The following is a 12,811-nucleotide window of genomic DNA, read 5'->3' as shown; positions in this document are numbered from 1 at the left end:
CGGAAATATGAATATAAAAAGGCCCTAATGAACTATTATAAGCTATGAGTCTCAAAAAGTCAGGGGAATTCAAAGTATACACATTTCTTTTGGAACATCTAATAGGCCAACAACAGGTGGCAAAGGCAACTGCAACCCGCTGGAACCCATCTTGTTACAAGTCACTGGGGAGGGTGTTAGAACTGCAGAGAGCTGTGTAGACAGATGGCAGGAAATTCAAAGAAGGGCAAAGGAGCAGTCATCTGCATCCACATCAAGAAGGTCCTACATGTCACAAAATCAAGTAGTCACTTTTTGTTCTTGTTTTATTTTCCCTTAACACAGCAAACTACACTGCTACTATTAATCACATCTTCCTTCTCAAAATCCTCCCCTCTACTGGATTCCATGACATGTCATATTCCTAATTTTCGTCTAACTCTCCAGCCCTCACTTGTAAGTCTTATTGGTTTTTACTGTGAGGCTGTCTTCTCCTTTCTCTCTATCCTCTCTCTCTGGGGCGGTGGGGGCATGTCTTTATGTTTATAACTTTAGGATTTAAAAATATATATCTCCAGCCCAGTCTGGTCTAAGGCCCAATGTCTATGCAACATCTTCAAATACATATCTCAGAATCTCCTGACACTCAACAATGTCCAAAATCAATACATCCAAACCTTATTCCACAATTCACTATTCAGAGGGGCTCAGAGAGGAACCCAGAAGTCTCAAAACCTCTTTCCTCCTGAACCTCTTATCATCCAATCCCCAAACAGTGCCCCTTTACCACCCAAGTGCTCCATATCCACCTGGTTCTTTCTGTCCAGATCACTGCCATCTTTTAAAAACTCCTATCATCTGCAGAAAAAGCATTTGACAAAATCCAGCATCCGTTCCTGATGAAAACGCTTCAAAGTATAGGGATAGAGGGAACATTCCTGAACTTCATAAAATCTATCTATGAAAGACCCACAGCAAATATCATCCTCAATGGGAAAAAGCTTGCAGCCTTCCCATTGAGATCAGGAACACGACAAGGATGCCCACTCTCACCACTCTTGTTCAACATAGTATTAGAAGTCCTAGCAACAGCAATCAGACAACAAAGAGAAATAAAAGGTATCCAAATTGGCAAGGAAGAAGTCAAATTCTCTCTCTTCGCAGATGACATGATTCTTTATATGGAAAACCCCAAAGACTCCACCCCCAAACTACTAGAACTCATACAGCAATTCAGTAACGTGGCAGGATACAAAGTCAATGTACAGAAATCAGTGGCTTTCTTATACACCAACAATGAAAATACAGAAAGGGAAATTAGAGAATCGATTCCATTTACTATAGCACCAAGAACCATAAGATACCTGGGCATAAACCTAACCAAAGAAGTAAAGGACCTGTACTCGAGGAACTACAAAACACTCATGAAAGAAATTGAAGAAGACACAAAAAGATGGAAGACTGTTCCATGCTCTTGGATTGGAAGAATAAACATTGTTAAAATGTCTATACTGCCTAGAGCAATCTATACTTTTAATGCTATTCCGATCAAAATTCCACCGATATTTTTCAAAGAGCTGGAGCAAATAATCCTAAAATTTGTATGGAGCCAGAAGAGACCCCGAATTGCTAAGGAAATGTTGAAAAACAAAAACAAAACTGGCGGCATCACGTTACCCGATTTCAAGCTTTACTACAAAGATGTGATCACCAAGACAGCGTGGTACTGGCATAAAAACAGACACATAGACCAGTGGAACAGAGTGGAGAGCCCAGATATGGACCCTCAACTCTATGGTCAAATAATCTTCGACAAAACAGGAAAAAATATTCAATGGAAAAAAGACAGTCTCTTCAATAAATGGTGCTGGGAAAACTGGACAGCGATATGTAGAAGAATGAAACTCGACCATTCTCTTACACCGTACACAAAGATAAACTCGAAATGGATAAAAGACCTCAACGTGAGACAGGAATCTATCAGAATCCTAGAGGAGAACATAGGCAGTAACCTCTTCGATATCAGCCACAGCAACTTTTTTCAAGATATGTCTCCAAAGGCCAAGGAAACAAAAGCAAAAATGAACTTTTGGGACTTCCTCAAGATCAAAAGCTTCTGCACAGCAAAGGAAACAGTCAACAAAACAAAGAGGCAACCCACGGAATGGGAGAAGATATTTGCAAATGACAGTACAGACAAAAGATTGATATCCAGGATCTATAAAGAACTTCTCAAACTCAACACACACAAAACAGATAATCATATCAAAAAATGGGCAGAAGATATGAACAGACACTTCTCCAACGAAGACATACAAATGGCTATCAGACACATGAAAAAATGTTCATCATCACTAGCCATCAGGGAGATTCAAATTAAAACAACATTGAGATACCACCTAACACCAGTTAGAATGGCCAAAATTAGCAAGACAGGAAACAACGTGTGTTGGAGAGGATGTGGAGAAAGGGGAACCCTCTTACACTGTTGGTGGAATGCAAGTTAGGCAGCCACTTTGGAGAATAGTGTGGAGATTCCTGAAGAAATTAAAAATAGAGCTTCCCTATGACCCTGCAATTGCACTGCTGGGTATTTACCCCAAAGATACAGATGTAGTGAAAAGAAGGGCCATTTGTACCCCAATGTTTATTGCAGCAATGGCTACGGTCGCCAAACTGTGGAAAGAACCAAGATGCCCTTCAACGGATGAATGGATAAGGAAGATGTGGTCCATAGACACAATGGAGTATTATGCCTCCATCAGAAAGGACGAATACCCAACTTTTGTAGCAACATGGACGGGACTGGAAGAAATTATGCTGAGCGAAATAAGTCAAGCAGAGAGAGTCAAGTATCATATGGTGTCACTTATTTGTGGAGCATAACAAATAACATGGAGGACATGGGGAGATGGAGAGGAGAGGGAGTTGAGGGAAACTGGAAGGGGAGATGAACCATGAGAGACAATGGACTCTGAAAAACAACTAGAGGGTTATGAAGGGGCGGCGGGGGGGTGAGGGGGTTGGGAGGTTGAGGAACCAGGTGGTGGGTAATAGGGAGGGCACGTACTGCATGGAGCACTGGGTGTGATGCCAAAACAATGAACACTGTTATGCTATAAATAAACAAAAAAAAAAAAAAAAAACTCCTATCATCTCTTACCTATACTCAAGTTCTTGAACATGCCAATCCATCTAGATATGACCCCCTGCCTCCCCTCATCTTTTCCTAGTTAGATCTGAGTTCAGTTCAACCTCCCTTTGCCAAGGAACACTGCCCTCCTCCAGACTACATGCTGAGAAAGAGGGAAGCACTGTGAGAGTGAAATAGCTGGACCTGTAGAACACAGTCATTGAAAGTGGTGACCAGCATCAATATTGGTCTAACTTTCTCAAAGTTCATGATTCAATTTATACAGCCACCAGAGATAAGAGAACCAAAGCTGGTAAATTAGAAACTCATCTCAGACCTTTCCTACTCACTTAAGTGAACTCAAAACTTGCAAGATTCAACAACTGAGTTTAGTTAACTTCCTAGCTGCTTTATAATCTACGCTGACTAGCAGCCATTGTCATCTACCTCAAAAGAATTAGACATTCATAAAAGGGCCTGGCACCATTGAGCTGCACTAACTCCCAACTGATCAAAGTCAGGGATAAGTAGCAAGGGGAACAACAGCCTAGTGTTTCAGTAGTTAGGTTACTTCCATCCCATCTAGCAGGATACAATCTTCAATACCATCAGCATTCAGTCTTCAAAAACTAAGTATCAGACAGGAAGAGGAGTTAATTCTTCTCGTTTTATTATTCCTCTGTGTAAAATAATAAAAAGATTGAGAAAAACAAAGAAGCAAAGCAAAAAACAAAACACAACAAAATAACCACATACTTAGGGAACTGTGAGGAGAAACAACTCTATCAATAAAGAAGTCAGCTAAAGGGAGTAAAGTGCTTCAATATGCCATGCATATTGAGTTCTTCACTAAGTCAAACCACGTCATGGTCCTAAGTACTTCTAAGTTTGACCACGCAATTGGGTGAGCTCCCTTCATGCTAAGACTGGGTGTTCCTACCCTGTACCATTTAACAGAAATTCAATCAACAAATATTTATTCTCCACATACTAAATTCCAGGCACAGTGCAAAGTGCAGTGGAATCGAAGATGTCCAAGACTAAGGATGACTAGGATACTATGCAACAGGTGCAACTGCGGTTGTATTCATAAGCTACATAGTCACAAATAAGGTAGTCCATACTGCCTTAGGTTAGGGTGGTCCATGGATTAACAGCCAATCCACATGCTGAAGCCAGAGTATAAAACAACTATGTTACTAAGTAAATATTTAAATCAGCTGACATCTTCACCAAGATTTTCTCTCAATAAAAAAAGTAGAGGCGCCTGGGTGGCTCAGTGGGTTAAACCTCTGCCTTCGGCTCAGGTCATGATCCCAGGGTCCTGGGATCGAGCCTCGCATCAGGCTCTAAGCTCAGCGGGAGCCTGCTTCCTCCTCTCTCTCTGCCTGCCTCTCTGCCTACCTGTGATCTCTGTCTGTCAAATAAATAAATAAAATCTTAAAAAAAAAAAAAAGTAATGTATCAATTTACATTCTGATACAAGTTCCTTATCTCACTACAGACTAGTACTCTGGCGGCACTGAGATAAAGGAAATGAAGATTAAGAAGAAAGTGACATTTGAGGTGACATTTAACACAGGTCTCTCAAGATAAGATTCTGCCTAGGAGGTAAAGAGAAAAAGGCATTCCAGTATACTCTACTCCTGGTGGCTTAAACTCCTTCATGTGTTAGTCAAAGATGTGACTAAAATTCTAAGTCTACCAGGTCCACACTGACTGGCTAGATTCTACTTGCTTCAAAATTAAATTCTTCTGACGGTCCCCTCACCCTCATCTCTGCATTTTACAGTATTCATAACTGATATTTATATACTCCTCGACTAAATTCTGTTTGCTCTCAATTGGTTCTAAATCTTTATGTTTATGCTGGTTTCCCACAGGATTATCCCTATAGCTTTAAAGGGCAGTCACTAATTTTTCACCTAACAGTGTAATATCTGCCATGACACTACATATGCAAGTGGGTTTAAATTAAAAATTGAAGATACCATGGATGAACTTAGAAGGAATTATGGTAAGTGAAGTAAGTCAGAAAGAGAAAGACAAATATCATGTGATCTCACTTGTATGTGGAATCTGAAAAATAAAACAAATTAAGTAATAAACAAAAAGCAGAATCAAACCTATAAACACAGAGAACAAACTCATGATTGCTAGAGGGGAGGTGGGTGGAGGGATGGGTGAAGGGAAAAATGGGTGAAGGGAAAGTGGGAGACACAGGCTTCCAGTTATGGAATGACCAAGTCACTGGGATAGAAGGTACAGCATAGGAATGTAGTCAATGGTATTATAATAGTGTTGTGTGGTGACGGACAGTAGCTACATTGTGAGCACAGCATAATCTATAGACTTGTTGAACTACTACACTGTATACCTGAAACCAATATGACATTATGCACTGACTCTACTCAAATATTAAGAAAAAAACAAAAACATGTATTTTAAGATACCCTGGGCTGGGGCACCTGGGTGGCTCAGAGGGTTAGGTCTCCGCCTTCAGCTCAGGTCATGATCTCAGGGTCCTGGGATCGAGCCCCACATTGGGCTCTCTGCTCAGCAGGGAGTCTGCTTCCCTATCTCTCTGCCTGCCTCTCTGCCTACTTGTGCTCTCTGTCAAATAAATTAAAAAAAAAATCTTTAAAAAAAAAAAGAAAAGATACCCTGGGCTGTTTCTCATTGGTACATTTACTCACAACTTCACGTTGTACCCACAACACACATTAACGAACTAATAAAACATGCCATGTCATACTTTATTGTTTGCTGGGCATCCGATCAAGCTTATCTCACTCACATACCCAGACTCTGGGGATGACAACAGTGGTGATAATATACACCCATAATTTTACTAACATCCTCTTTTCATAACGCCAACACAGTCTCAAATTATTCGTTACAAATAAAAATGTTGAATTTAAAAATAAACTAAAAAATTAAGTTGAACAAAGCAAAAATTTCACCTGGTACTTAAAACTACCTTTCTTGACCTCAGAAGATAACTATCCTCTTTCTCATCTCGGGCTCTCTTCATTTTTTTTTTTAATTTTTTTATTAACATATAATGTATTACTAGCTCCAGGGGTACAGGTACCTCATTTTTTAACTCCAGAAAATCATCATCTGACTTAAAAATGCATTTGACCATTCAATAGTTCGGCCTGGTTTCAGCTTCAGGGTGAGCTGTCATATTCCTCGCTGAGAAGACAGTAAAAGAGTGTCCCACTGGGATTTTTCACGAGTATATCTAGCTAGACATCTATTAAACTTTCTCCCTAACAAGCATAAGGCCACAAGTCATGTTGTGGCTGAATTTTCTTAGCCATTACTCAACAGGAAAGAATTCCTGGTCTTTTTTTAATTAAGGATAAACTCATGTATCATTGCTATACTTCCTCTACCAAGCGTACTGCAGTCATCCAACAAGTTTTTGTTGAGGGAGAAAAAAAATCAAATGAAAAACATAGTCAAGTATTATATGTTTTTGAATAAGAGCACCCACTCATGACTGCCTGAGCACTGAATATCTAACATAGGAGACATGCAGTCGCTTCCCTCAAAGAGTAGAGTACGGTCCCATGACGACACCAGTTATTCACAAAGAGTCTTTGTGAATTTTTGATTCACAAAGATTTGAATAATCTTTGAGAAGATTAGGTCCTCTCAAAACTTACTCAATAACAAACCTCATATAATATAGCTCACACCCCCATTCCCTAGTATCAACATTATAACTGCCCCAGTAAAAACTGTACGCTTCTTTTTAAACTGCCCCAGTAAAAACTGTACGCTTCTTTTTAAAACATCAAGTAACAATCTCAAATTCACTATATACCAACCCCGAAGAACAGCAAAATTAGTACTAGTCATTTGCAGAGGAATATTTGCAATGTTAAAAAACACCATCATTTCCTTTTTCAAAGTACTCATTAGGGCCAGAACGGGCATTATTTGGAAGTAGTCAGCCTTGCCACAGTACAAGAAAGTTATTTCACTAGTTCTGAACTCTTGACTCACTTCCTTCTTTCTTCTCTCCATCTTGCAATCTCCTCTGGAGTGTCTAACTTGATCTTCTTCATACCAGGAGCATGCATCTAGGGAGAAAAAGCCTGCTGAACATCAGGAAGCATATTGTATGTGTTGGTTGTTTTTTGTTTTGCTTTGTTTGGTTTTTTAACTTGTTTTTTAAAGTAGGCTCCATGTCCCCCAAGGGCTTGAACTCACAACCCTGAGATCACCAGTCACATGCTATACTGACTGAACCAGCCAGGCACCCTCATGTTGTATGTTTCTGACTAAATTTCCAGTATCATGAGGGATAATGGAGACTCTGTACTCAACATTAAATTTATTAGCAGAGACAATTTTAAAACAAAGTAAGCAGGTGTTATCTATCCATTATTATGACTCCTCCTTTAAAGGAAAAAGAGTAATTTTTTATGTGTTTAGATCAGTGCTATTGATAAAGAAAAAAGGACCAACATAACTTTGGTTACAAAGTAGGTATGTCATTATTTCTCAACTGACATCAAATACCCAAATGAACGACAACCAACCAAAACTTACTGAGGTAACTAAAAAAATAATGAACAAACAGAATGATCTGAAGCAGCACCATGTAGTAAAACTAGTATAGAAGGTGTGGTCAAGAAACTCAAGTACAAGAATCATTTCTAAGGCCCTGGACAAGTCATTTTTTTTTAATCTATTGACTCTGGACAATATTTATCTGCTTCGCATAGTGGTTTGTGAGGATAAAATTGAATAATACAAAGTACAAAGTACTCTGTGACTTATTTATTATTAGGCTATGTAAACGAAGAGCTGTGGATAGCAAATCAATGAAATAAAAAGAGCATGAATTTAAAAAAAAAACAAAAACCCACACAAGAACTTACATTTCTCCAGTGGAACTGGACAATCTTCTCATGTGCACTAAAAGAACAATCTACTTCAGGACACTGAAAGAGTTTAGAAAAAAAGACATTCGATGTTTTCCATACTTTCCATGCTTCCATAATTTACCCTACTACTACATATTCAGACATAATCTGGTTGAATTACATAGTTATGCCATCTATCTTGTGTTATCATCTGATACTTACATCCATAGCAAAACAGCATTTCAAAACAGGATTGTTTTTAAAAAGGAATGACATTCTCAAAGCATATAAAACAATAATATGTATCACTTACTTCTCTACTCAGTAAATGCATGACATTGGCAATGCTATAAAATTTTCTTAATTCCCAAAGTTGAAGGGGCATTCATATTAACTAAAAAGAACCTTTCCAAATTAAGAACATTCTGGATTAAAAATTTCTTAAAAGTAGTTAATAAGGTCCAGGCCATCCTTAGAGAGTAATGGGCCACAGCAAATTACAGTGTGATTAAACAGTCAAGAGAAGTGTTTAAGGGGGAAAAAAAACACACAAAGGTGATAGAGGGGACCGTAGGTGAGGTCCAGCACCCTTACAAAGCAGAGGAGATGCACACACACAGCTGTTGGACCTCCCTTCTTTGCCGCCATCTTGCCTCTTCCTGAAGCAGTGGGCTCCCCGCCTCAAACTGCAAATCCCAGGGTCTCAGTCTCAATTTGTCAAGTAATCAAACAACTTTTCCATGAAAATTATAAACTTTTAAGGAAAAAAGTTCAGAATTTCTACCAAATATACCCAATTTGCTATCAATTTCAGGGAAACCAAGAAAAACCTACTTTCGTATGTTCGGACATGTGTTTTTCATACTTTTCTTGATTTTTAAAACCACGATCACAGGTATCACAAAAACAATGAAAAACTGGTTCCTTTCTTTTCTACAAAGAAAAACAGAGAGGCATTAGGCTTTTGATAAAAAAACAAAACCACAAAAAACGTTTAATCAGTAATAAAAATATAACTATCCTTCCAGTGGTATGTATTTTGATTTTTCACATAACCCCTGTATGTGGGAGAAATTTTTGAGTACATTTCTAATGAAGGGATATTTGTTTCTTTTGTTTTATTTTTTGGAAATACATTAGGAAAAGCCAGGCATGGTAAAGAAATTTTAAATCTAAGTAAAGCAAATATAATCTGTGAATAGATTTCAAATTGGTAATCTAATTAAGAATAGAGCATATGTCAAAATGATCTAATAATCAATATTCATGGTAAAAACAGCATTCTAACTTATAGGAAAAATAACTATATCACATTTTTTTAAAACCCAAAAAGAAAAAAACATTATTGAGTAAAGGTCAGTTTTTTTTTCAAATTTGCTGTTTTTATGTTTAAACATAAAACAAAAAAAGATAACCACCATGACAGACTATATAGGAAATGGTTTCCCATTGTTTAATGTTGGGATTATGTTAATAAATACATTATACATGCACAATATTTTCTTAGTATTACCTACACAGTTTCCATGCCAAAATGAAGAAGGATACTAATTTCATGCTGTAGACTTTATTCAACTCATTCTAAAATAATGACATTACTTTTTTTTAAAGATTTTAAGTAATCTCTACACCCAACTTGGGGCTCAAACTTACAATCCCAACATCAAGAGTCACATGCTCTACCAACTGAGCCAGCAAGGCACCCTGACATTTATATACCTTAAAACAGACCAGACTTATAACCCTCATCAGAATAAAAGAAGCCTGGGACACGTGGGTGGCTCAGTCGGTTAAGCATCCAGGACTCCTGATTTCAGCTCATGTCATGATCTCAGGGTCTTGAGATTGAGCCCCAGTCTGTTCAGTGCTCACTGGGAAGTCGGCTTGAGATTCTCTCTGCCTCTACCCCTTCCCTCTGTGCACATCTATGTGCAAGCTCTGTCCCCCTCCCCTCTAATATAAATAAATAAATAAATTGTTAAAAACAAGAATACAGGAAGCCTATTTTAAGATTTGGTCTCTGGGGGTGCCTGGGTGGCTCAGTGGGTTAAAGCCTCTGCCTTAGGCTCAGGTCATGATCCCAGGGTCCTGGGATCGAGCCCCACATCGGGCTCTCTACTCCGCGGGGAGCCTGCTTTCTCCTCTCTCTCTGCCTGCCTCTCTGCCTAGTTGTGATTTCTCTTTGTCAAATTAATAAAAAAGTATTAAAAAAAAAAAAGATTTGGTCTCTGGGGGCGCCTGGGTGGCTCAGTGGGTTAAAGCCCTGCCTTCGGCTCAGGTCATGATCCCAGGGTCCTGGGATCGAGCCCCGCGTTGGGCTCTCTGCTCAGCAGGGAGCCTGTTTCCTCCTCTCTCTCTGCCTGCTTCTCTGCCTACTTGTGATCTCTGTCTGTCAAATAAATAAATAAAATCTTTAAAAAAAAAAAAAAGATTTGGTCTCTGAAGCATAACCAAGAGTTGATCCTGATTTTAAAAAAATAACTTTTTTTCATAAAAATGGTAAATACCCACTACTGAAAAGAACTGAAGCATTACAATGAATTAAGATAAATAATAAATAACAATGATAACACCAAAAAACCTTGTCTGAACAATTTCAGACATTACTTCAGGTATAGAAGATAAACGAATTATGAACATTAAATTTAATTTTAATTGAATCTGACACAAGAAAAACAGCTGCAAATGCTTTTTTTTTGTTTTTAAGATTTTAATTATTTATTTGACAGAGAGAGACACAGCAAGAGAGGGAACACAAGCAGAGGGAGAGGGAGAAGCAGGTTTTCCGCCAAGCAGGGAGCCCAATTCAGGGCTCAATCCCAGAACCTTGTGATCATGACCTGAGCCGAAGGCAGACGCTTAACCAACTGAAGCCACCCAGGAGCCCTGCAAATGCTTTTTTTAAACACAGAATATTTGTTCCTAAAAGATCTGTGTTATAAAGAAAAAGATCATAAAAAATAAAAGGTTTATGTCATTGTAATTTGTTCTTAACTCCATGCTTTCAATTTTATAAGAGAAAAGTTTGGATTTCCATTCTTTCTCCCTGAACTCATCCTTCCCGTCCCAATTCTCTAATATACATGTATATATATATATATATATATACATACATATATATACATACACACATTTTTTTAGCTCAGCAAGGTTTAATAATGTTTACACTTACTAGTAATATAATTCTCAATTATATTTATTCATGAAAATATACTGAACTGGATTAAATGTTTTTTCTACAATTTCTCCATTTATTTCTCAAAAAGATTTTGCTTAAAGTTTTTAAGGTTAAGATCCTATTTTAGCAAGGTCTCACTGTGTCAAAAATGGATGCAAAACATTGAGACCATTATGATAGAAATATAAGGCATGAAACAGTGACATAGGGACTCAAGCATCACATTCAAGAATATCTTTAAAAATACCTTTTTTTTCTGTTTTCTACTGGGAGGGAAGTTGACATCAGTGAACTTTGGATCATATTTTCGTGGAAAATAAGGATGTTTAACTAAAAAACAAAAAGAAATCCATAAATATTTGCAACGACACAACTTTTAAATTTTTATTTGCCTTAACATGTCACAAATACTTGAGCAAAAACTACCTCTTCTAAGAAGAATAGTAGTTCAAACATATTAACAAAGATTAAGAATAGTCTACCAAATAAATATTTTTCAAATGAATACATATTGGTAAGATTACAAGTCCATACACACTTTAGGTGCCAAAGTAAAGAAAGGAATGGCCACTCTAACCTGATGAAATTTCTTGTAGTTATTTCAAACAGTAGAAATGTAAACAATAAAATCCCAATATAGTGCTTTCAGCATCAATTTTACACCAGGCAAACAGAGCCTTGTGAAATATACTTTCTCTCAAATTCTTTCCTGTCTTATTGCCATGACTCAACCTTTCACCTCTATTACTCTGACAGCCTACCCCACTGTCTTCAGTTCCTAACCCCTCTCTTCCAACAGACCCTGCACACTGACATCACAAAATAATCCTGGTCACTGGTCACAATCCTGCTGGACAATCTATAAATGGCTTCCCAGAGTTCTCTAATGGGATCTCAGTTTACTTCCTCAACCTACTCTTTCCTCCATACCCTCCACTCACTTTGCTTCAGTCACACCAGAACAGCGCAATTCTCAGAACTCACCTTGTATTCACACCTCTCCCAAGAGACTTCCCCCAAAAGCTTTCCCCAACTTCCTCTACACTCTGAAATCACCTTTCATATGCCTCCATCACCAGTCATGCTGTGCTGATTTACATTTATGAGCTCATCTCATCTGACTTACAACTGTCTTAGGCACATTCCTATTCCCAGCATTGGGCTGGAACCCAAACACTGATTTGGATTCAAGTTAATGTAAATTAAATCTTATGCAGAGTTGGAGAAGGGTTTTAAGTGAACAAACTCGTGGCTTTAAATACGATCTACATGCTGATGATATCCAAATTCACAGCTCCAGCTACAAATCTCCCCCTGGAAAGTACAAATTAACAGCCTATTCAATATCTCTATTTGACACAAACATACTTCAAATTCAACTCCTGGTCTTCCTTCCAAATCTCTTCCACCCCCATTCTTCTGCTAGTTTGGCAAAAAACTTTATTCTTTTCTCATCTTTACCTCACACTTTGTATCTGATCCTTCAGCAGATTGTGTTGGCCCTACCCTACCTTCAAAACAGATTTGGAATCCAACACTTCTCATCATCTCCTGAGCTCCACCCTGGTCCAAGTCGCCAAAATCTCTCACTTGCATAAATGCAAAAGCTTAATTCGTTTCCCTTTAAGTCAATTCCCA

General features: G+C 38.1%; 1 protein-coding gene across 1 annotated transcript in view; it reads right to left on the bottom strand.

Moving 5' to 3' along the window:
• The window catches only part of NUFIP1 (nuclear FMR1 interacting protein 1), a 45,311-nt gene that overhangs the window by 31,356 nt on the left and 1,144 nt on the right, over window positions 1–12,811 (bottom strand). Inside the window, exons 2-5 of the mRNA XM_045978073.1 lie at window positions 11,421–11,503; window positions 8,830–8,928; window positions 8,011–8,073; window positions 7,130–7,206 (exon numbers count right to left, since the gene is read on the bottom strand). Coding sequence (XP_045834029.1) covers window positions 7,130–7,206; window positions 8,011–8,073; window positions 8,830–8,928; window positions 11,421–11,503 — 322 coding nt within the window. The remainder of the gene's footprint in view (window positions 1–7,129; window positions 7,207–8,010; window positions 8,074–8,829; window positions 8,929–11,420; window positions 11,504–12,811) is intronic.

This window comes from Meles meles, chromosome 14, assembly GCF_922984935.1.
Source record: "Meles meles chromosome 14, mMelMel3.1 paternal haplotype, whole genome shotgun sequence".
NCBI classification, from domain to species: Eukaryota; Metazoa; Chordata; class Mammalia; order Carnivora; family Mustelidae; genus Meles; species Meles meles.
This window is presented reverse-complemented; position numbering and strand designations above follow the sequence as displayed.